The sequence below is a fragment of the Phyllosticta citriasiana genome (genome assembly GCF_038021145.1).
Source record: "Phyllosticta citriasiana strain CBS 120426 chromosome Unknown IWZ02scaffold_3, whole genome shotgun sequence".
Taxonomy (NCBI): Eukaryota; Fungi; Ascomycota; class Dothideomycetes; order Botryosphaeriales; family Phyllostictaceae; genus Phyllosticta; species Phyllosticta citriasiana.
Window position 1 is genome coordinate 2,179,290 of NW_027117280.1, and position 21,566 is coordinate 2,200,855.

General features: G+C 52.0%; 5 protein-coding genes across 5 annotated transcripts; 2 read left to right on the plus strand and 3 right to left on the minus strand.

The window, feature by feature from the left end:
* Positions 1 to 1,109: 1,109 nt before the first annotated feature.
* IWZ02DRAFT_431100 (uncharacterized protein) lies at positions 1,110 to 1,916 on the plus strand (the record flags this gene model as incomplete). Its single annotated transcript, XM_066766134.1, has 3 exons — positions 1,110 to 1,202; positions 1,241 to 1,315; positions 1,338 to 1,916. The coding sequence occupies 3 exons, from the start codon at positions 1,110 to 1,112 to the stop codon at positions 1,914 to 1,916; spliced, it is 747 nt and encodes a 248-aa protein (XP_066625597.1).
* Positions 1,917 to 2,341: 425 nt separating this feature from the next.
* On the minus strand, positions 2,342 to 4,939 carry IWZ02DRAFT_488531 (uncharacterized protein; the record flags this gene model as incomplete). The annotated part of the gene is made up of 5 exons (XM_066769472.1): positions 2,342 to 2,675; positions 4,014 to 4,090; positions 4,263 to 4,376; positions 4,436 to 4,804; positions 4,856 to 4,939. The coding sequence occupies 5 exons, from the start codon at positions 4,937 to 4,939 to the stop codon at positions 2,342 to 2,344; spliced, it is 978 nt and encodes a 325-aa protein (XP_066625598.1).
* Positions 4,940 to 5,577: 638 nt separating this feature from the next.
* IWZ02DRAFT_515108 (uncharacterized protein) lies at positions 5,578 to 10,917 on the minus strand (the record flags this gene model as incomplete). The annotated part of the gene is made up of 9 exons (XM_066770635.1): positions 5,578 to 6,579; positions 6,632 to 7,615; positions 7,679 to 9,124; positions 9,145 to 9,671; positions 9,704 to 9,948; positions 10,013 to 10,264; positions 10,293 to 10,596; positions 10,667 to 10,839; positions 10,880 to 10,917. 9 exons carry the CDS (start codon positions 10,915 to 10,917, stop codon positions 5,578 to 5,580), a joined length of 4,971 nt encoding a protein of 1,656 aa, XP_066625599.1.
* Positions 10,918 to 11,035: 118 nt separating this feature from the next.
* On the plus strand, positions 11,036 to 12,209 carry IWZ02DRAFT_191998 (uncharacterized protein). Its single transcript, XM_066762447.1, has 2 exons — positions 11,036 to 11,848; positions 11,938 to 12,209. Exons 1-2 carry the CDS (start codon positions 11,293 to 11,295, stop codon positions 12,108 to 12,110), a joined length of 729 nt encoding a protein of 242 aa, XP_066625600.1. The 5' UTR covers positions 11,036 to 11,292; the 3' UTR covers positions 12,111 to 12,209.
* Positions 12,210 to 14,911: 2,702 nt separating this feature from the next.
* On the minus strand, positions 14,912 to 16,851 carry IWZ02DRAFT_445349 (CAP domain-containing protein). The gene is made up of 3 exons (XM_066767158.1): positions 15,802 to 16,851; positions 15,494 to 15,756; positions 14,912 to 15,448 (listed from the first exon to the last, which is right to left on the minus strand). Exons 1-3 carry the CDS (start codon positions 16,410 to 16,412, stop codon positions 15,327 to 15,329), a joined length of 996 nt encoding a protein of 331 aa, XP_066625601.1. The 5' UTR covers positions 16,413 to 16,851; the 3' UTR covers positions 14,912 to 15,326.
* Between the last annotated feature and the right edge of the window lie 4,715 nt (positions 16,852 to 21,566).

A 21,566-nucleotide genomic window follows, 5' to 3' on the forward strand; every position in this document is an offset into this window, starting at 1 on the left:
TCGACCACGCTTCCGCTGCCCTTTGCCAAACTGCCTTGGGAGTCTACGGTCTGGGATCTGCCGCTTACTGTTTCATCCCCGACGTACTGCACAGCAATACGGGAGCCGAGGTCCTTCAGTGCGTCAACAACAACATTAAGACTTGTACGCCTTCTGGACCAGTCTACTCGACCTCGACTACCACGGGTGGCCTCACTGGATACACGCGACTCGCCAGTACAACGTACGGAGGTCTCTTGGGAATAGGAGGCACTGTCAGCACGTACGTCATTGTCGACGTCCCGACGCATTTGAGCACGCACACTAGCACTTCTGGTTCAGTTTCCAGGACTCTCACAGTCACCACAACAGTCGGGGGTGGTCTGTTCGGTCATCCAACTACGAGCACTTATGTCCTGGTAGATGTGCCGACAGCGCAACGGCGAGTAGCATGAGAGTGATCTTTTGGCGAGTGTTTACGATTGAAAGAGGTACGTGGGATTAAAATTGGAGTCGTGTTGATAATGTTTCCTTGATCTTTCTTGGCAGTATGGCAAGGGGAAGGTGAATGAGGGTGACGGTGTTATTTTAAACAGCCTGTCTGATTTGTAATTTTGTACTTTTTACGTAAGCTAGTCTCTCGTCAGGAATAGTTTAAGCCAATAAGAAGCATTGCTTGTTTACTGCAACCGGTGGTTCTGCTCCTTGAATATAATGCTCCCTGGATGAGGTTGTGATTAGGTTTCCCCATTTGGCTTAGCGCCTTGCTGGCAGCATTGACGGAACGGTCGACGCGTCGACGCGTGAACCCCCGACCCAACAGCCACCAAATCAGCCACCTTACAAGCTACCTTTCAACGAACTTGCAAACTTCGTGGCCTACTCACATCCTGTGTCGCGGCATCCTCTTTCGCCCACTCGCATCGCCAGCATTCCCACATTCTAGACGCGGCGAAAATGGTGAATCCGATCACGCAAACGAGGCGCATCCGACCGGTCGATAGCATGGCTATGGAGAGGATCCGACATACTGTGCAACTTGGCAGGCAAGGTCACATTTCCCCGCCGCGGAGCCTTGCGGCTACGTTTCACGATTCCCAAATATCCGTGAATTTCCTCCTTGCGCTTGAATGCTCCCCGGCCGAAACGGCATCCACAGCAACGCTTCGTTACTTGCCGGCTACTTGAACCTGAAAGACACAAAGGAGGCAAAGCAACTGGAGGTCAAGAAGTGATTCATTCATCTTCCTTGTGTCCTCAGCGGCCCACTTCTCATCGCGGTCTTCACGGAAAGGTTCAAATCGTGCAAATCGCCAGCATTCAAAGTTCAAGCCGTGTGAGTGCAGCAATCGCTCAAGGGCAATGGATTTGTCACCAACGTCACCAACGTCACCAATGTACCGTTTCCCACCGTCGTTTCCCCTCTCAACGAGGGGCCCTACGCCGATGAGCCCAAGATCAAGACCTTCCTCGAGAACGATGTCTTGTGCGGATATGAAGCATTTTTCGGCTCATGCAAGCTCAAGGCCGCGTTGCAATCAGTCTGTCTTTCTGGGAGCTTCTTTGAAGACAAAAGTCCTCGCCTGATGTGTGGCCTTGTTGTCGAAGGCTTCTCCCGATTAATCCGACAAGTGCACTTCTCTCTCAGGCACCGGTCAGAAACTCCTGCAGCTGAGAATGCCACCAAGACGACTGCGGCGATCGCTCGCGACTTTGTTACCGACAAAGACGCCGAGAAGGGCAAGGAATTTCAACTTACTGGACAGGCAGACTCAGGCAGCGAGTGGGAGCCCACCTCTGACTCAGACTCAGACTCAGACACAGATGGAGCGGTTGACCAACACGACATGGCGCCAGAAGACGTCGAGAAAAAGGAGCATGCTATTTGGCAATCAGATTACACTTCCCTTGCGGTTTTGCCTAACAAGAAGCTGTGACCGTTATGCTGGTCGTCGTCGTCATTGGAGTGGGAGCTGTGACCATCGTTGTGGCCCTCGTCGTCATCGTCCTCGTCCCCTTCGCACTCCTCGGGTTCGAAGGTGATCTTGAGCGAATCGCCCTCATTGAGACGATAGGTGCTAGCGTCATGGACAAGGTACGCGAATACTGGTGACCTTCGCTGTTGTGCACGGTCATCAGGTGTGCCGATGATTTAATCGGCTGGACACAAACACCATCCAGATCGATCTTCTCAACAGTGCCGTAGCCTTGGATGGTGTGGTATGGATGGAAACCGGGGAATACCACTTGCGAGGGCATATCAAGCATGGGTCTATCCGCATTTTTGGTAGCCTTGCCCATTTAGATGTGTTTCTTATCCTTTGAGTCAAGACCCTTTCAGAACGGCGCCCGGGGGTCAGTCTCACACTTCTTCTAAAAATTTCTCCTCAATCGTGCCCACCGTCAAGGCAGGTAACATATCCTCAGCGAACAGCGCGTGGATAACACCTCTAGACGCGAAAGCCTCAGACAGGCTCTTGCCGGTCGCATCATGAACATCGTGGTTGACAAGATCGGTGTGCAGGTTGGCCGAATTAAGCCACTCGAGATATGGGATTTCGACCTCGAAAAGAGATTTGCCGACAGGATTTAATCCACCGTTCGGCAAATCGGCATGCGAGTCCATCGACGGGCGAAAATAAGGGTGTTGAGGAAGCGGCTTGCTCTCAAAGATTTTGTCCAGCCCCCGGAAGCTCCTGTGCACAATTATCGCCGACAAGACCCTGATCAGGTTTCTTGACGACATGCCATTGGATTCTCCCAGCGCTGGTGAAGCAAACACCAAAGCTACAGAAATGTGAGGAAGGAATTTAAGAAAATTCTCTAATGTCACCCTCCAAGGAGCATTCCTCAGTCGGTCAATTCATCTTTCACGTTTGTGAAGAGCCTTTTCCTCGTACCGAAAGCTTTACCTTAACTAAGAGACGCCTGATCTTGTTACTCCAGTAAGTGTCTCTCCTATGAGTCACATCTATGTTCCATTGTCCAAAGACACACCTGCTGTTACTGCGCCAGCTGACGCACTTCTGATAAGTTGGCATTTTGTAGACAGTGGCAGTATAAAAGCTTCCCACTCTTCTAGACAAAACGTTCTTCTTTTACATCACTCCAATCTCTCTGGAGCGCCAGCGCAGCGACGAAGATTCAACGAACGACGACTTCAACACGGTAAGTTCAAAATCTCTTCCATTCCCTTGAATTCATTCGACAGCGTCCCTTTTAAGCACCGCTCCAAATACAGTCGACATATAAACCCCAAGACAGCCGCATACTACTTGAAATTTGCAGCTGATTCTATCCTTCCCTGGAATCTTAGTCCCTAAATCATCTTGCGTAAGTTGGGTGCGCAGTTGAGCGCGGATTGGAAGCATTCCAACACGCAAACAGATAATCTGTATGGAGTAACCAAGTCCTATAACACTAAAGTACTCAGAAGCATTTCAAGCGTCTATAAAAGACAGCAAAAAGTAGCATTCAAGGCCCAGTTCGCGGAAAAATCCATTCTTGTGTGTGCAACGTCTTTTGGCAACGAGCCTCGGTCACTACGGTACGCCTCCGTACATGATGATTTCCACATTTGCCGTTTGTTTTCACTGGCCATGATTCGACTGCAACTTCAGTCCACGCTCATTCTGCTGCTACCTAACCCAGACTTCTCATGAAGCTGTTCTCATGTCCAGTCTACGAAGAACGTGGCATGGTGTAAAAAGTAAAAGCTCTCAATGGTACATGCAGTCGCGACCTGGCTCAGACTCGTGCTCGAATACTCCTCGCGATGACCTCCCATTAAACCAAGACTGCACCTATGTGTGTGGGAACCAGAACCAAGATGGCGAATATCCAGCTCTTTTTTCAACCCCTCCTGTCCATTCTCCTTCTGCGCCTCCTTCACCCCTAGCGACACCGCCGTGTATGCCGCTCATCCGCTGGTAGTCGACGTTACCAGAGCTTTGAGGAAGAAGTCCGAAAGGGTGAAGGAAATAAGCTTGTTTTTAATGGTCACGGTGACAACAGCTCGCATCTTGTTGACTTACCTGATAATGGTTCGAAGAGACAGGTGGGGCATAGCGTTGGCCTTGGCATGGACCAAGGGACAGAAAGTCTCCTTGATCTGTGTTTAGTTAGCAAGTTTCATGAATCATTTGCAAAAGTTTGCTGGCCTTGCTAGCGATCTCATCAAAAGACTGAGCTGAGAGGGCACGGATTTGGACGTCGTCGAGGGTGTTCGTAAGAACCTGTTGCCTTGTAAGGGACGTAAATGAAACTGTAGAAAGCAATGTTACCTGTGCAACGATGAGACCGGCGACTTTGTCAATTTCTTCTTCCTCATCTACTTGTACGTCACCAGCGATCATGTTCGTCCAGTGCTTGACTTCGATGGTTGAGGCATTCTCCACCTTCGAGTCGTCAGCAAGGTTCATTGCTCTTTGGGGGGTGGGGGCTGGGGGATGTATACGCGAGCCGCCATCCTCGTCCAAAGTGATTTCAAGTGCTCTTCACTGCTGCGGGTCTCTGCATTCTTCGACATCAAAGCTTCCGGCAACATCAGAGCCGCGTGAATCATGTCGACGCCGGGCGTGCCAAAGACTCGGACGATGAGCTTGGCCTTGACCAAAAGCCTCTCCCAAAGCTGCTTCATCTGCTTTTGGTAAGAATTTGGGCCCAGGTCAAGGTGAGAGCAGCAATACCACATGGCCAACTGTAACCTGCCGGGCAGTCGGACGGAAATTCGGCGGAAGTTGATGGTAGCGCTGGCCCATGGGATGTTGTGCTTCTCGTGCACTTCAACGTCCAACTCTTTGAGTTCAACGAGCTCATCAAGAATCTGTGGACTGTTTGTGAAATTCGGTCGTGATTGGAGGCGAGATGAGCTTACCTTCAGAAGCTTACGCTCGCCGAGGTGAACGCGGGAATCTGGTTCGCCGTTTGGTCGGCCATTGGATTGATTGTTGGCCGACATGATGTTATTGGTGTTTCCCGGCGAGGGAATGTGGGTGGAGAGGAGAGGTTGCACAAGGATGGAGTGCGTGCGGGAGGTGATATTTTGAAGGCACCGCGAGGGCAAGAGATGTTTGGGTACCGAAAACTACCACCCAAAGCGATGAGCGCTGACGTCAAGCTGTGGGCGGTCACAGAACTATGTAAGTAGCGCATTGGTGCTTCGAATTACTTTACAAAAGACCTTGGTAGGCTCTGTCAGTCTCTTGCCTCGCTGCCGTTAAGATCACCGCTTCCCTAATCTTCGTCGTCAGCGCCGTTCACTTCAACATAACTCTGAGCATTATCGCCGGACCATTCTAATACATGTTGATGTCGGCACCTGGTTTGACTTCAAGGAAGCAAGAAAAAAACCAATGTCCCCCCAAATGCCATCAAACTTTTGACAATGTGCCATCAAATTGAGATGGCAGGTCATTTGCAAGAACCAAAGCCAAAGTCAAAACCTGCCATGTGCTAACCAACTTTTCTAGGCCCTACCATAAATCTAAAACACCGCAACCAAGAGCCCAAATGCAATCAACTTTCAAGAAACCACTTCCCACTGGGACCTCTCTTGTTCCGCTCGTCCAAAGAAATTCGACCCCATGAACCACTGGCTCATCCACTCGAGGAGGCTTCATCCCCCATCGCCCTCCTCTTGGCCGGATTGTCAAGCTCGGTGCTTGCAGCCCGTTTGCCTCTCGCGGATGCTGTCGACGGTCCCTCGCCCGGATCCTCCTTAGCATCCTGCTGCTCGCCGCTCGACATGTCGCTGTCGTCATCGTCATCCACAACAAGAGGGTTATTTGACGACCGACCAGCTGCTTCTTCAACTTCAGGCTCGATGACCGAATCAGCCCGCGTTAGATTGGGGTGCTCGCGCTGCTGAGCAAGCAGGAGCTCGCAGCTCGCCCTGTCCGAGCCCAGGCGCGACGACGAAAGGCCGTATGCTCCAATGACGAGGCGCATCGCCCTTGTGAGAAAAGCCTTGTGGTCTTTGCGCACATCGTCACCTGCATCGGCGTTTCCTTCTGCCTGCGCTGCTGCCGCATCCTGTTGATTCTCTGCCGCATCTTCTCGATTCTCTGTTGCATCCTCTCGATGTTCAGCTGCATCCTCTCGATTTTCCGCTGCATCTTCTAAATGCTCCGCCGCATCGTCGACGACCAACTCGAGCCTTGTCGGGATGTTTCCTAGAATGGCCGCCTGTACGATTGCCTTGAGGAAAAAGTCGCCCTGCTTGATGTGGTCATAGGATGCCAGGGTGGCAATGATGATGAAGATGGGCGAATGCTTCTGGTCCATGCGCCAAGTGCGCCTGATCAGTTGGTCGAGGAGACGGGGCGAAGAGGTGGCAGGAAAGTCGAGAAGGACTGTAACATGGCAAGCGCGCTGCGCCTCGAAAGCACCGCATCCCAGGTTGGTGTTCACGGTCATGACACGCGTCGGATTCTCCGGGTCGTTGAAGGCTTCGTATGCCTTGTCTCGATTGTGCATTTCGACAGAAGAATTGATAGATACGTATTGAATGCCAAGACATTGCGAGAACGTATCGAGAATCTGGTGCGTAAAGGGCGCAGACACGAAGACCAGCAGCTTGCCTTTTCGCTCACATAGAACCTGGACTGATGTTAGCGGACTGTTTCTGCAAACTTGATAGAAAGAAATGTACCTCATTCAACACTCCGGCGAGGTAACCCCATTTAGGATGAAAGCCCGCAATGAATTCTGCCCTCTTTTCTCTGTCGTCGTAGATGGAGAACCTCCCGGCGATCGCCTGCTGGAGGAATCTAAATCCACCATCCAGACTGTTCTTCAGATCGTGGACGTCATCTGCACTGATACATCCCAGCTTCTTCACAATCTTGCCCGAGTAACAGTTCGATGCCAATTGCACCAGCTCCTTGTGTACCCCTGGATTGATATGGCCGTGATCATTCCAGCCGACATAGAAAGGGTCATTGGAACCGATAACGCGGTCTTGCATGAGGAGCTTGAACGCTTTGTCGTGCTTTCTCTGCTGGTAACTGTCGTATTGAAACTCCATGACGAGGGGCTTGTACCGAGGAATCTCTCCCCCGACAACTTCGTTGAGTCCAAATGCACTCAAGTCCTGTCCCTCGTAGAAACGGAGGAAGCAAAAGCGCATGATCGGCCTCACAATCTGCTGCGCATGCTCAACAGAAGTCACCAATTTCTCGTGCGAGATTGAGTATCCGAGATGCGCTTTGAAAGACGCGGGATGCAGAAGCGGAAGCAACTCCGGCCAGTCCCTGATCGATGCATTCTCAAGTCTTTCGGCCAAAAGGTTGTAGGAATTTCGGCTTGGACGAACGCCGATATCACTAACAAGCTCCCGGGACGCTGCCACTTGCCATGCGAGCTTGATGAACCCTAGGAGATCCGCTGGCGATTGCATGGTTGGGGTGGACGTAAGACCAAGCAACTGATCCGGGTAAGTCCTGCTTATTGACACGTGGGTCCGAGTGAGAGGATTCTTCGCTTTATGCGCTTGATCGAGGACCACGATCCCGAAGCGTCCCTTGACATGACACACGAGGTTCTGGTATTTGCCCTCATACTCCTCTGTTTCCTCCTCATCCTCTGCATCTTCGTCTGGCTCGTCCGCATGCGGTTGCACATCAACGGCCTTGCCCTAGCCCTTGGCACTTTTGTCAATGTACGTGGCCATTGTTCGGAACTTGGTGTATGTGGTCACCACAACCTGACGCGCGGTCACTGGATCATACTTGTCAAAGCTGTTCAGCTTCCCGATCAATTTTTCGACCGAGGTCCCAATGGCATGATCGGCAATGGCGTTCCCCGGCTGTCCGTACCACTGGTGAGCCGTAATGTCGGGGAAAGCCGTCAGATCCTCAAACAACGAGAGCATGCCATCTCGAGGGATGAGGATGAGAGTTGGCTTGTAGGTTGGGCGAGATCCCCTCGTCAGGTCAACTCGATCAGCTGTTCTGTTTTCGAGCAGCTTCAGAATCAGTGCAGCCGCCACTGTTGTCTTGCCCAGTCCAACATCACTGCTGATGTACGCGAAACCGAGCGTGGTGATCATTTGCAAGGCCCAATCCAAAGAAAGCACTTGGTGTGACTTGAGGATTCGCTTGCTGTTTTTGAGAGACCAACGGTTGGCTCCAGGGACAAGTCCCAAGGCAGTGCAGGCCTCTTCAATAGTGCGCGGTTTTGCGCTCGTCTTGTTGAGATTCGCCTGCGTCTTGTAAAAGCGCTTATCCGCTTCAGCGGCATTCTGCTCTTCTGGACGATCAAAATAAGCCAGTGGACCCTCTCCCGGTTTGTGTTCCGGGTATCGAATTCCCTCACAACCAAATGTCTCGTATAGTGCGCGGAGAAAGTGCCTCCTTTGGTTATCTGCAACTTTGATGCTAGACTGGAGTGACTTCATTGCCGTCTGCATGGCTTTGACGGCCTTTTCCTGGAACTTGTCTCTCTCTTCATCCGTCCTGGCGTGAGTAGGCATTTCTATCTCTTTATTCATCCAGGCATCATCCAGATCAAAGCGGAGACGCAGCTCGTCTTCCGAGGGAATCATCATGAGGGAGGTGGATGTGCTAGCTACTTTGTCTTCGGAAGTGAAAAACTTTGGGGTCGTAGGCTGGCCGGACTTCTGCGACGCATCTCGCTTCAAGTCTTTGATGGCGAATTTGAGTAGACAAAGGCCTCTTGTCCAGTCCTCTGGATGAAGACCGAGAATCTTTGGCGCATTTTTGAAATCTGGCGAACCAGCACCCGTTACGCAGCGAGAAGGAAGCAGTCCCAGGATCCGGTAGACAACAAAGAGGACGTTGAGAGGTGCCCACCTTGTATGATTTCTTCGCACATCGCCCAAGCTCGTCTCATCTTTGAAGTAGATCAATGCCTTGTCCGCGGGCAGGTATGGTGGTGGAAGCTTGGGCAAGGGGATCTTTGCGCTTTCGTCATCGAATAGCTTCCTGATGACATGGCCAAATTCCGCCTTTCCAAGAAACCACTTGATGTCCTTCATGTTGATGTTAAAGTTCCCGTCTTTCGAACCCCGAAGAACATCGCGATGTTTGATGAACTCGGCGATCCAGCCGGCAACATTCTTGGGTGTCAACGCGTTGTCGCCGCTGGAACCACTGCTATCTTGATTTTTCGGAGGTCGAATTATCTTTTGACGATATTCAGCACCAATGTTGAGGTAATCACGGTCTGGGGAACGCTTTGAATGATTTTGTCGAGATCAAGGACGGATGCGCCAATTGGATTCGCCTTCAAAGCCTTGTTGAGACGCTCACGCTTCTTGGTAGCTGGGTCGTTTTTTGATGCCGGAGAAGGAGTAAAAATCATGCTGGATCCCGCTGGCGAATTTGTGTTGGCGCTCGAAGCCTGCGTGGGAGTGGAAGGCAAAGACATGGTACTGGATATGCGTCGTGTAGAGCCGACGGTGCTGGATCCCGCTGGCAAACTTGTCTTTGCGTCCGAAGCTTTCGTGGGCGTGGAGGGCAAAGACATGGTGCTGGATATGCGTCGTGTAAAGTAGAGGTGGCTTTGGGATGGACTCGTAGGTGGATCTGGAGTGCTGCCGTTCAGGATCAGCAGATGAAGAAAAATGGAGTACGATGAGAGGAAGATGATTTGCGACCCAGAAGGGAGGCGATTGAACAAGAGCCCAAAGGAGGCACTGGTTTGAGGCTTACCAGAGAGGAGTTTAGTGGCTGGAGTGGAGTGTAGAGTAGAGCGTTTGTACCAAAGGGAGAGGCGCTTACATAGACCTTCAGCAGGGAGCTTGAAGCCGTGTTTTCGTTTCCGAGGAGCTCGGTAGCTGATGAAGAGCGTCTGTACCAAAGGGAGAGTGGCTTAATATAGGCCTCTGGGAGAGTAGTCTGAAGCCGCGTTTCCGTGTCTGAGGAGCTTAATAACTGGAGTGGAGTGTATAAAAGAGCGTTTGGACCGAAGGGAGAGGCGCTTAATGTAGGCCTCTTAGAGGGCAGTCTACCACGCGTTTTGTACTTCTGAGGAGCTGGAGAGTACTACTGGGTATCGGTCCGCGAAGCACGCGGCATGAACTGGAGGGTCTGAGTGAGATCTGAGGAGGCTGTTGACTGCAGTCGGTGGGCGCTGGCACACTACTTCAGCAGCAGTCTGACGCGCGTGTGAGAGCTCCTCTGGTGAAGTGAAGCTCGAGGATCGCGAAGCGTTGCTGTAAAAAGCCCATAAGAGATCTGTGAAGAGCTTAAGCAAAAGGTTCAAGGCATGGTCTGATGGACACATTGCTACCTTGGATGTGAGCGCTGTGTTAAGCACGAAGCTAAAGTGAAGGATAAAAGGGAGCAGACCCCAAGGCGGCGCTTTTGACAGGCAAGAAAGGATCGGCGAAACGTGTGAGCAGAGGATTCAAAGGATGATCCAGCAGAAGCCAGGCTTCATTGTTCTGGTGGTTTGTGAGGCGCGTAGTCAAAGTGGAGGATGTAATGGAGTGGAGAGTTGATGATCGGAAGAGGTGAGGAGGGGTTTGAGGAGGGCTCATTTTGTTCGTGCGCTTGCCGACCTTGTGGAGGAAAGAAGTATCAAATTCGGAAATCTTGGCGTCCAGATGTTGGTGAATGACCTTTGCGGAGGCTGTAGCGCTCATAATTGTACCTGTCAATGTCGATTGAAGTCATGTATCCCGCACACAAAAACGACTGAGTGATCACACAGCCCTACGGACGGACCAGTGACTGGGAGCATTCGGTTGAAAGGCCTTCGGCAACAGTTTGTTCGATGAGGCATGTATCTAGGCTTGCGGCAGTCTTTTCCTTTAGACTTGGTTCACTGAATGAGGTGCAGGGCATAGAGGAATTAGACGAGTGCAGTAGACAGCCCCTCTTTTGAGCATTTTTCCTATCGAAGTCAACAGACACCCCGAAAGACAGCCGCATACTGCTTGGTATCTCTGAATGCGGAAGTCACCGTCAGCATTTTTGGGTCGCAGGGGATTGTTAGCAACGCTCTCAAGCTTCGCGAAGGACGTTTAGAACCTTTTCCTTCGCGGCAGGTCATATACATGCTTCGATATCTAGCAACAGGAAAGAATTCAGGCTGTTCCAAACCAGGGTACTCTGGAGCGTTCAAGAACCTGCAACCAAGGGACACCACTAGGGAGCATTCATGTTTCCGGGCAACTGCGGCTGTCAGTGCGATGAATAGCTTTGGCGACAATCCAGTCTCTTTTTTCCATGCTCTTTTCCATCAGTGCGCCCAACAAACATCTTTGCCAAATCTTTGCTAAAATCTTTGAGAGCAACCCACCGTTCCTCAACAAGCTTCTTTTCGCCCGTCGATGGACTTACTCACATGTCAGCCGGACAGCGGCCTTCCCCCCGCCCAATGTCTCGCCGCCTTGCCGTTTCACGACTTACTTCCACAGTGTCTCGCCGCACAAAGCGTCGACGCACCCCGGGCCCTTCTGGCCTACAACGTTGCCTCTCCAAACCCCAGCGCCAAACGCTCACCGCTTGGATGGCTGACATCATCCCAGCACTCCCGCAAGCGCCTCCTAAAATTCTTCCTTGTCCACAGCGTCCACCGCTCTTCAGAGTCTTCCTTGCACACCAGCATCCACCGCGTCGGCCACCTCGAACATCCCTGGGAAAGGTCCGCACGCAGTCGGACCGGACAACCCTTCGTGGCACGCTGATATCCGAAGGGGGGAGCCCGGCCGACGTTGTCATCGTCGCACCTTGGCTGACATGGCTACCTACGCATCCACCCACCGGCGCCTGGGCTGTCACATCGACGGAGGGAGCTCTCCCGTCCTTCCGTCCGCAGGCGGCCCGTCGACCGGCCGATCATGCACATGCACACGTCAGACGTCAAACGATGGTCGAGACTTGTTTAGGCAGGCAGGCAGGTGCGGCCGTCTGACGACATGCTGCGTTCGGCCGATGCTGTGGGCTGGGGCTGCAGCGCGGTGCGGTGGCCGCTGACACTAATGGGCAGACTTTTCACACACCGTGCAGGGAGCATCCGAATTCGGGGGCGTCGAATGGGACGGTACCTTAACATTTTCCGGTGACGATGACGGTGAGGAAGGCGAGACAAGAGCCAGGCCGGACTTGAGGCTGGACAGGCAATGGACGACACGGGATATACCCCATGATATCCAATCATGACGAGTGAGCAGAGCCATGCCCGCTGCCAACGGCGCAGACGCATCATCAAGGCGGACAGGAAGTAGATGTGCAAATATCCAGATACTTCGAGACGCTCAATGCATCTACCCGCAATGCGAACGCCAAACTACACTCGACGACAGCCATCACAAACACACCTGCCAGCCTGAGTGCCTGAGCCGGGCATCCATCCATACCTACTCATCACCAAACCCACGACCACATTCCCCTGTCCACAGCGTCCCCGTACCTGCCAAGCGACACCCCCACCACACCACCAACCGCCCTCCATGACATATTTCGCACCCATCGACCGTGAACAAGCTCCGCCGCCACACTCTCATCCCCGGCACCGCCATTTCCCGAGTAAGTCGACCCGACCGCGCCAATTTCCCCGAGCAGCGTGGCTCACCCACCTCAGGCACTCCTTCCCTCCTCCCTCGCGTCGGCATGCTTCGCCCGATGGCCGCTAACTATCCGTCTCCGCTGTCGAAGCTTCCCTGCCCCAGGCCAAAGGTTACAGGACGGTAGACAAGGATGCGCGCATCTGGACGGCGTTGTCCATGACGATGCCGCGACTTGGCGGGCGAGCTGGGCGAATTTCCTAGATCCGGGCGCCGGTCTTTCATTTGTCTCCTTTCCGAGCAGCGCGACGACGGTTGCGGCGCTGCTGCTCATGGCCTGGCATGTCTTAGTGCAGTGCGTTACATGGCATTACCGTGCCGGTTGCTAGTGCGAACGGCTTTGATACCTATGTCTCTACCCACCTAGCACTGTACCTGCAGTAGTGCGTATTTAGGCGCAGCAGTTGCGTCAACGGCCAATCAGCCAGCGTCGACCAATCGGATAGTTTGGCAGGCAGGTTACATGCTTTGCCTACAGCGAAAGAGCGCAATTCGCGATTCCGATTCGCGGACACTCGCCGCTATCAATGCCGCGTTGTTTCGGCACGTCGATTCGTCTTCATGCAAACCGCCTAGCTATTTCTCAATGGCCACTAGCAGCGTGCAAAGTAGCTGACGGCCGTCCTACTCGCCAGCCTACATACAGTCCTCGCTCGTCCAGGCCGAGTAGGCAAGCATTCAAGAGAGAGATGAGAGATGAGAAATGAGCCGTGCGACAAGCGACCCAATAGTGCCTCACGGCTCGGGCTGAGGCGGGGTTGTTGAATCTGTGCACCAATCTCAACCTACTTACTTGGTTGTTTGCTCGCTTGCTTGCTCGCATTTGCAGCGAGTATGTTGTGGCGGTGGCGGCGGCTGCATCAAGCATTGCACGCAAATTTAACGCGAGAGGCCAGGTAGGTAGAATTTTCCACGCATCCCGCTTGGTGCCTGAGAAGCAAAACTCGCAAACCCAACCAGCCGACTCGCTTGCTTGCACGCATGATGCGCACGCATGCTTACCTGGAGCAAAGTTGCGCCGCTAATTACTCACCAACTTACCCGGTCAAGTGTGGCTGGATGTATGAGCCAGCCACACGCAGCACTGCACTCAGTCGCCGCCGCGCATCACCTCCAACCTGAGCCGGCCAATCCTCAGACGCAGCGCTGAGCAGGAAACGCCATCCATCCATGTCCTCGGCAAAGCTCCTCCCACTGCCGTCATCGCGCAAACGAGTCCGACGCCTCCCTGCTTACCTCGGCGAAAGAAAAAGAACAAAATGACGTGTGTCCGCTACTCACCAGGTAGGGCGGCGCCGAGCCGAGCACGGCAGGCGTGGCGGGATAGAGCTGGGATAGCCGTGCAGAGATTTCAGGAGAGGCGCGACAGGGGGCGGGGATGCCCTGGGCGAGGCGTGCGTTAGTCAGGAACGGGTGCGGGAGTGGGCGAGTGAGGGATGATGGGTTTGGTGATGGATGAGGATAAGCGGGTGGAGAGAGAGAAGAGGAGAGGAGAGGAGAGGAAAGCCGGTGGTCGGTTTGTTGGCCGCTACTTACCTGATGATGGGCTGTCGAATGCTGAGGTGCCTGGTTGTTCGTGTAAGTTCGTTCCTAGCTGAGGTAGATGGCTTTCGACATGGATGCATTATGTGTGATACGAATACGTCGGCGTCTGCCCGTCTCTCTACTCACCTACCTACCTACCTATGCGACAGCTTTTACAATTATACTTCGCGCACATGGACGGATGATGTAAGGAAGAGCATGAGAGAAGGTACAGGTTGCAAGAGAGACTGACGTATCGTAAAAGGAGCGCGAGACGATCTAGGCACAGAAGAGGGTGTAGGGACGTTTGTAGGCATCAGTCTTGGCAGGAGTGGAATAGAATAGATGGACGTGTTGGAGGTACGAGAGGTAGGTAGGACGTACCAAGGATCATTTCACGCAGGCAAGGAGTATTCGTAAGCCCGCCCACCACCATTCGACGCGACCACAGCAGAGTGAACACCACCAGCTCTGTAGAGCCCGTGATATTTTGGCTTACACCCACTGCTGCGCCTGGCACAAGATCAGCAACATCACGCAGCTCCACCAACAACGGTTGCTCATGACATCATGAGATTTCTCTTTCATTCGTTATAACGACAGGAAGGTATGAGGAAGCGCATGAGCAGATACAACGCGCTAGGCGCCGCTGCCACACTTCACTCCTCTCTAAAAGGGTGCTTGACAGGTGGGTCGACCAGTAGCGAAAGAATCGAAGATATAAAGGCAGCTGTACAACAAAAACACAAGATTTTCCTCTGGTCTCGTGTTGCTGGCACACGAAAGGGGACCAAAGCAGGGAGTGTGGTGTGGGTGTGATGCATGCAACCATTGGGGGTCGTGAGAAGAAGAAGGACAAAATTTACAGGAAGGAAAAAAAAAAAAAAAAAAAAAAGACTTTGGTTGGCGCGCAAAAAAAGAACTTGTCAAATGCTTAAAAACCCCAGACCCACCCCACCGGTGTTATTTGCATGTGCAAAAATTGCATGAGCCTACCGTGACGACCATCCAACCCCGTTGAGCCATGCAGAAAATGAGGAACAAGAAAGGCGCAAGGTGGCCGAAAGGAAGCGGACTGGAGACGATGACGCAAGTTGAAACATTCCCAGGTCTCGGGTCACCAAGTGCCAGATCCCTTGCGTCCGCCAGGCGGGTAGCCGCATAGCAGAATGACGCCACAGGGTGCAGCGAGACTAGCGCACAGGGTCTCCAACACAGGGCGGCTCGAGGGGAAATTTACAATGCTTCCGTTTCTCCATCCTCTTCCAAAGTCCACAGGAGAGCAGACTTAGAGACCCAGGTCGGCGTCCGTAATGCAGCCCGAGGAACCGCCCGACTCGACGCAGAGAGGCGGCAGGGGCGCCGTGAGCAGGCTGAGGACATTGGTCGCGTAGGTTGTCAGGATGTTGCCTAAGAATCGTTAGCAAAGTCATGCAAAGTGGCAGATTGACGTACCACCAGGGTAGTAGTTGCAGAAGCTCAGCAACATGCTGTCGCACTGGGTGGTGGCACAGCCGACGGCGTAGCTCTCCTTCCAGATCATTTGCGTAAAGTGACCAGTGTCCTGGCCGGTGGTGGGAGTGGCCAAGCCGTAGAAGCCACCGAAGTACTGGCCCTCGGAGTAGTACATGTTGGAGAAAGTGCCAGCGGCAGTGGTCATGTTGTCAGCAGTAAGCTGGGTGCCGTAGACGGTGTACTCGGCCATGTTTTGACCATCGCTGCTCGAGTTAGATTGAGTTTTCATCAAGGAGCAGGCGACTTACGACTTGGTGTGGGCATAGACGCAAGTGTCGGCGGCCTTCTTGGCTTCGGCCTCGAGGCTGTAGTCCCAGTACATGGAGCAAGTGGTGTGGTTGGCGCGGTGGGCATTGTGGTAGGCCAACCACTTCTTGGCGGCGTCCGTGTTGGGGGTAGTGGTCAATTGAGAGCCAGACTGGACATTGGGCGTGGGGCACAGGGGCTGGAAGTTGAAGCCACCCGCCTTGGACGGGGTGGTCGGAACATTGGCCGCGTTGACAGACGGGGAAGAAGTCGTGGGAGCGGGGGCGGGAGGCTCTGTCGTGGGGGCCTGGGTAGAAGTAGGCGCTTGAGTGGAGGTGGGCACGACGATGATGGGAGTCTCGGTGGTCGCAGGAGGCGCGGGAGGCGCGGGAGGAGGAGGAGGAGGGGCGACGGTAAAGACGGGAACAGTCTCGACGGGGGGCTCGGGGAGGTTTATGGTAGAGGTGAAGCCGGGCAGCTCGACTCCCTCGGTGACGAGCTGGGTAACGGTGACGAATTCCAGGTCGGTGACATAGACGCGCTTGTCGAGTTTGGCGGGGACGGCCAGGGCGTTGGCAGCAAAGGCGGCCGAGAGGAGGACGTTGGAACGCATAATGTCGGCAGGGGAATCGATCAACGAAGATGTGCGGCCAGGAACGAAGGGGAGGGAGAGGTCGAAGGAATGGCAGTCCGCGCAGGACAATAAAGAGTGAAAAGGCCCGAGAAGGACGAGAGAACGACTGAGCGACAGAGGGTGTGTGTGATGTCGAGGGAGAGTGGTGGTGGAGAAGGGAGAAAAGAAGTCAAGGAAGGTGGGCTGGGCAGTAATAACAAGAAGCTCAAGCGAGAGAGAAGGACGGAGAAGGAGGGGGGGGGGGGTCGCGCCACGAGGAAGACGCTACCGATGCAGGTGTTTCATAAACAATGCGGAGAGGACGCAGGGCAATTAAGAAAGGATCATCTCGCCCTGGTGGACCGGCGAGCCCCCTACTGTGCTGTACCCGCACACTCGACCAAGCCAAGCCCGAGAGTAGTTCCAATGGAAGCTCTCCTGGCTCTGGCCAAGCAAGCACCGGGAGGGGAGGTCTTCTCGCCGCCCAGGAACGGACGAGATGGCCTGGCTGGCTGGCATCCCAGCTGACGATCAAGCGCGTGGCTGTCAGACGGAGCCACTAACCACTGGGCTCCATGACCATACCCATTGTCGCTCGACGGGTTGCCGCGGCCACCACCAGCCAGCCAGCCAGCCATTCTCAGCCAATAGTCGCCTTCTCGTCGTTGGAACGCGCCGTCTGCTGCATCACCAAGACTTTACCGTAGCGCCTGTGCTCCGCCCGCAGAGAGTGAGTGTGCCTGGTCTTTTGTCCGCCCCGCCGCCGTGCCGCCCCCGCTTGGCAGCTTGGCAGATCCATCACGACTCCACCTGTCAAAACCTTCGCCAGCCAGCCTGTGTCGAGAGTCCAGAACTCCGTTGGCCATCTGTGCTTCCGCTTGTTCCTGCCGCCCGTTGACGCCGCCATCCCCGTCTTCCCGCCTCGTTGGTCCATGGAAATAATCCCGACACAAGATGGAGGTTGCCCATTGCGTAGATGCTCCGAGACAGGACCGTCCGCACATCTCAAGAAATTATTTGCTGTGATCCGCTGGCCCCTGTCACTCTTCATTCCCTGGAAGCACTGGCCCCACGTCATGACCATTAAGACTGCCTCCAGATTCCCAGTATGAGGTGTGGGTTATCCGCTTGTGCAAGGCAGCATCGCCAATCTGCACATCGCCATTGATCCTCGCCTTGGCCTGGGGAAGCGCCATAACAACCATCAATAATAGCTGATCGCTGTGCTCTGTCGGGATTTTCTGTCGCACAAAAGCTCTGTTGTTTTTGATACCCGCCAGCTGACCTCGATCGTCTTTTGGCCCCACGAAAACGACATGACCCTTTGTGTGAGCCATCATGCCCACAACCTGACTGACGCTTCTCGCGATACGAGTCCCAGCTGCACAGGCCTAGAATCTGTCTCGACGACGACGACGACGACGACGACGAAAAAACTCTCGGGACGGTCCGGTGGTCAACGCTGAGAGCATCTCTTTACTCGCATACACATGCAAGCAACAACCATCATTCTGCAACACCAAAATCAAGGATTTGTCGGTACCTGCCGCCAGTTATTTTGCTGTGAATTGTGAGCTCTATACAACTTGGACCTGCATGGCCTTTGCGCCACTGCCGCTGCCACGGACGCACAGGCGGCGCCTGCATGTGGCCGCAACGTTTCGTCGCCCTCCTTCAGGCTGACCTTCATTTCCGTTGCAAACTGCCACCAACACCGCCTTTTTTGTTCGCGGTTGTCTGTGGCGGTCAACAATGTTTCTCCTCCATCCGCCCGGGGTCGACATTTCAAAAGCCAAGCGCATGGCTGCTTCATTCTTTCATCGAGCGAGACGGTTTGTCGCGCAGTAAAACGAATGGATTCGGGAAATTCCATCGTCTATGAGACAATCTCTTCGAACCAATTCCTTTTCATCAATCGCTGCATATTGTGTCCACATCAACATCCTCGGCTGGGAAATACACGTCGTTCGACGATGCCGGTGACAGGCGCCCAAAGCAACGTTGAACGTCTGGTCATGAAATCGCCCTGTACAGCTCCTGCCATGGCAGCGCCCCTTGTTTCCCGACCGCTCGGAATCCTCACACCGCATCCCAATCCACAGGGCTAGCAGCGGGAAACGCACGCCCGCGTCAATTATCCCTCGTCTCCACAATGGCAACATGAAACCAGTCCATAGATTCACCTCGGTGCGTTTGCACACCGATGACAACGAAGCGCAATAAGCTTGTCGGATTCCTGGCTACTTACGAGGAGACGAAGCGACATCAATCTGTTCCGTGGACCCCGAAATTCCCTGAAGCCGCCTAGCGTCGCCTTGCAATTAGACGTTGCAGCGCTGAGGCCCTATAGCGGTGAGTATTTGGCATTTAACGAGCCAGACTTTTTGTCGCGGCTGCCCGTGTGGCTATTTGCACGCTATTAACTGCCTAATCAAAGTAGGAGTAGAGCAGATTTCCAGGCCTGTGGCGCGCCCCGACGCAACCCTCGCTAGGGGCAGCCCGCCAGCTATGTACCTAGAGCGTTCGGCCCATGTTCCCACGAGCGCTCCCACGCGCTTCTAGAATAGCAACGGAAGACGCGCATGGGCTAGGAAAGGTAGGTCGCCTTCAACACCACGGCCACCCTTCTCGCTGCATCCAGATCATCATCTCGACTGCCGTGGGAGTCTGCAATCTTTCTTTCTCTCAGAATCCTTCTCCAAATCTCTCACAGCCACCACCTCCGTCATCACCATCTCACCCACTCACCACGGCGCTGCCTTGCACGCCTGCGCAAGCCTCCTCCCACACATGCTCTCTCTGCCGCAGCGCAGCGCAGCGTAGAAACCGGGGTCGCGCTGCGTTCCCGCTGCGCCTCGCTTCGCATGTCTGTCCATCGCGCCATCTTCTGCTTTGCTGCACTCCACCCCAGTTCATCTTCATCGTCACTCTTACAGCTGCATACATTAAGCGCACAAATGCTGAATGCGGCCGACTTCTCCCAACCAACCCCTCCCGTCTACCACTCAGTGCTCGCACGTAGGCACGCCGCTTGTGGCACTTTCTGGACATGTAGAGCATAAAACGTCTGGCCGGCGGGCTGTACAGTACAAGCGGGAACCGCGAACTCGTACTGGCAATAGCAATAGAGCTGGGCTGAGCGGAGCTGCAGCTCATGATGTATCGCGTTCTAGAACACTGGCGCGTCGGCCTGGTCCAGATCGTTTGCGGTGGTCTAGGTCGAGTCCATTCGCCCAACTGCTACTCCTGCCCAGCCGATCGCCTATTTCCCGGCGGGCAGGTAGGCAGACAGGTAGGTGATAATCAAGCTGAGTTGGAGATGGGTGAAGTGAGATGTATATTCTTGCAGCTATGGGAGAGAGAGAGTAATGATCAAAGTGAACGCCATCCGCTAGTCCTAAAATAGTAGGCGCTAGTCTTAAAGGAGATAGTGCTAACCCCTATATAGCCTTTCCTAACCGAACCTAAGTGATAGTAGGCACCCTCTACTTAATAGTCCTCTAGGGTGTTTACTATAAGTAATTAGTAGCATTTAGTAAATATAGGCCTAGGTAGTTATTTAGTAAGCTAGTTAGCCTTATTATCTTTTAAAGTAATATAGGTTAGCTTAAAGTCCTACGCATTAAACTACTCCTAAATGTAGTAGTACTTTATATTAATATATTTTATTTAGTCTATTATTCTTCTATTTTATAGTAGGCTCTTAGCACTCTAGCTATTAACGTATAGGATGACCTATAGTAAGATTCCTAAGTTATATATTACTATCCGTAACTACTAGATAGTTTATACTATAGAGGCTATAGTAATATACTTAGCTTTATATAAGGAGTTAGATATAGTCTTTTATAGCTTTAATGACTATAACATTATAGTACTATTCTATAGGTAAATTACACCTAACGTAGACCGTCTAGTATTAATATCTAATCTATATAAAGTGTTAGTATAGATATTAATAATGTCGCCTTATATATATAACACCTTAAACTTAATACCTAGGTCTATAGTCCCCCTTAGGTAACGTAGAACTCTTTTTACTAACTTATAGTGCCTTTCCTACGGATTTACGTTATAGTATCCTAGGATGCCTATAGCGTAGGCTAGGTTAGGTTAAGTTCCTATAACTAAGTACTAGATAGAACTAGTAAGCTATTAGTAGAGATTTTATTAGTACGGTAATTCATCTTCTATTACCTAAGGTATATTATTTAATTTAAGTAGAGTCGTGATTAGGTTATATTCTATTATACTAAACTGCTATAGGACCCTCTTTACATAGCTCCTCTATAATAATACATACCTATTACCTTTAGGTATTAATTCTATACCTAGTATGTTCTATACTAGGCTAAGAAATTTTATAGTTAATTAGTCCGCTAACTAGCGCTTAACTAATACTATTCTACATTATAATCTAGTAAGAACCATATTATTAACCTATAAGAGAATATAAAAGGGGCCCTCCTAGTTAATAAATAGGCATAGGTTAAAATTTAACATAGTAAATCCTATACTACTTATAACCTTAATAAATTTATTATACTAGCCGCGTCTAGATTACCGTAGGCTATAGAGATACTTCTTAACTTAGAAGGTAAATTCACCTAGTAGCCTAGATAGGGGTAAGAAATAGACGTAGCTATTAGGAATTTACATATAGATCTCTTCCTAAACTATTCTATAGAGGTAGGCTATAGCGACGTTATATTACTCTATATACTAAGAATTTCTCGCTATAAAATAGATAAGAATCTAGAGGGAGTTATACTTAGCTATAGGGGCGTATATCTTAATAAAGTTACATTCTAGGATTTAAGAGAATCCTTAGGCTATAAGGCGTACCTTATATGTTTATAGCTTACCGTTTAGGAGGTACTTCTTTATAGTAACCTAGTAGGATCTAACCTCTTATAGATTTTATATGCTCTTTTTCTTAACATACTATAGGATATTATTTACTTATAGCGCGTTAATCTCCTTATATATAGTAGCTATCTAGGCGTTACTCTTATTACTATTAAGTATATCCTAAAATATCTACGGGATGTCCTCTAGAACTATATTAGTTACCTATATAGCTATATATAGCGCTCCCTTAAGGGAGCTATATAGTATTATAGCTTTCCTTTTCTTTACTAATAATTTAGTCTT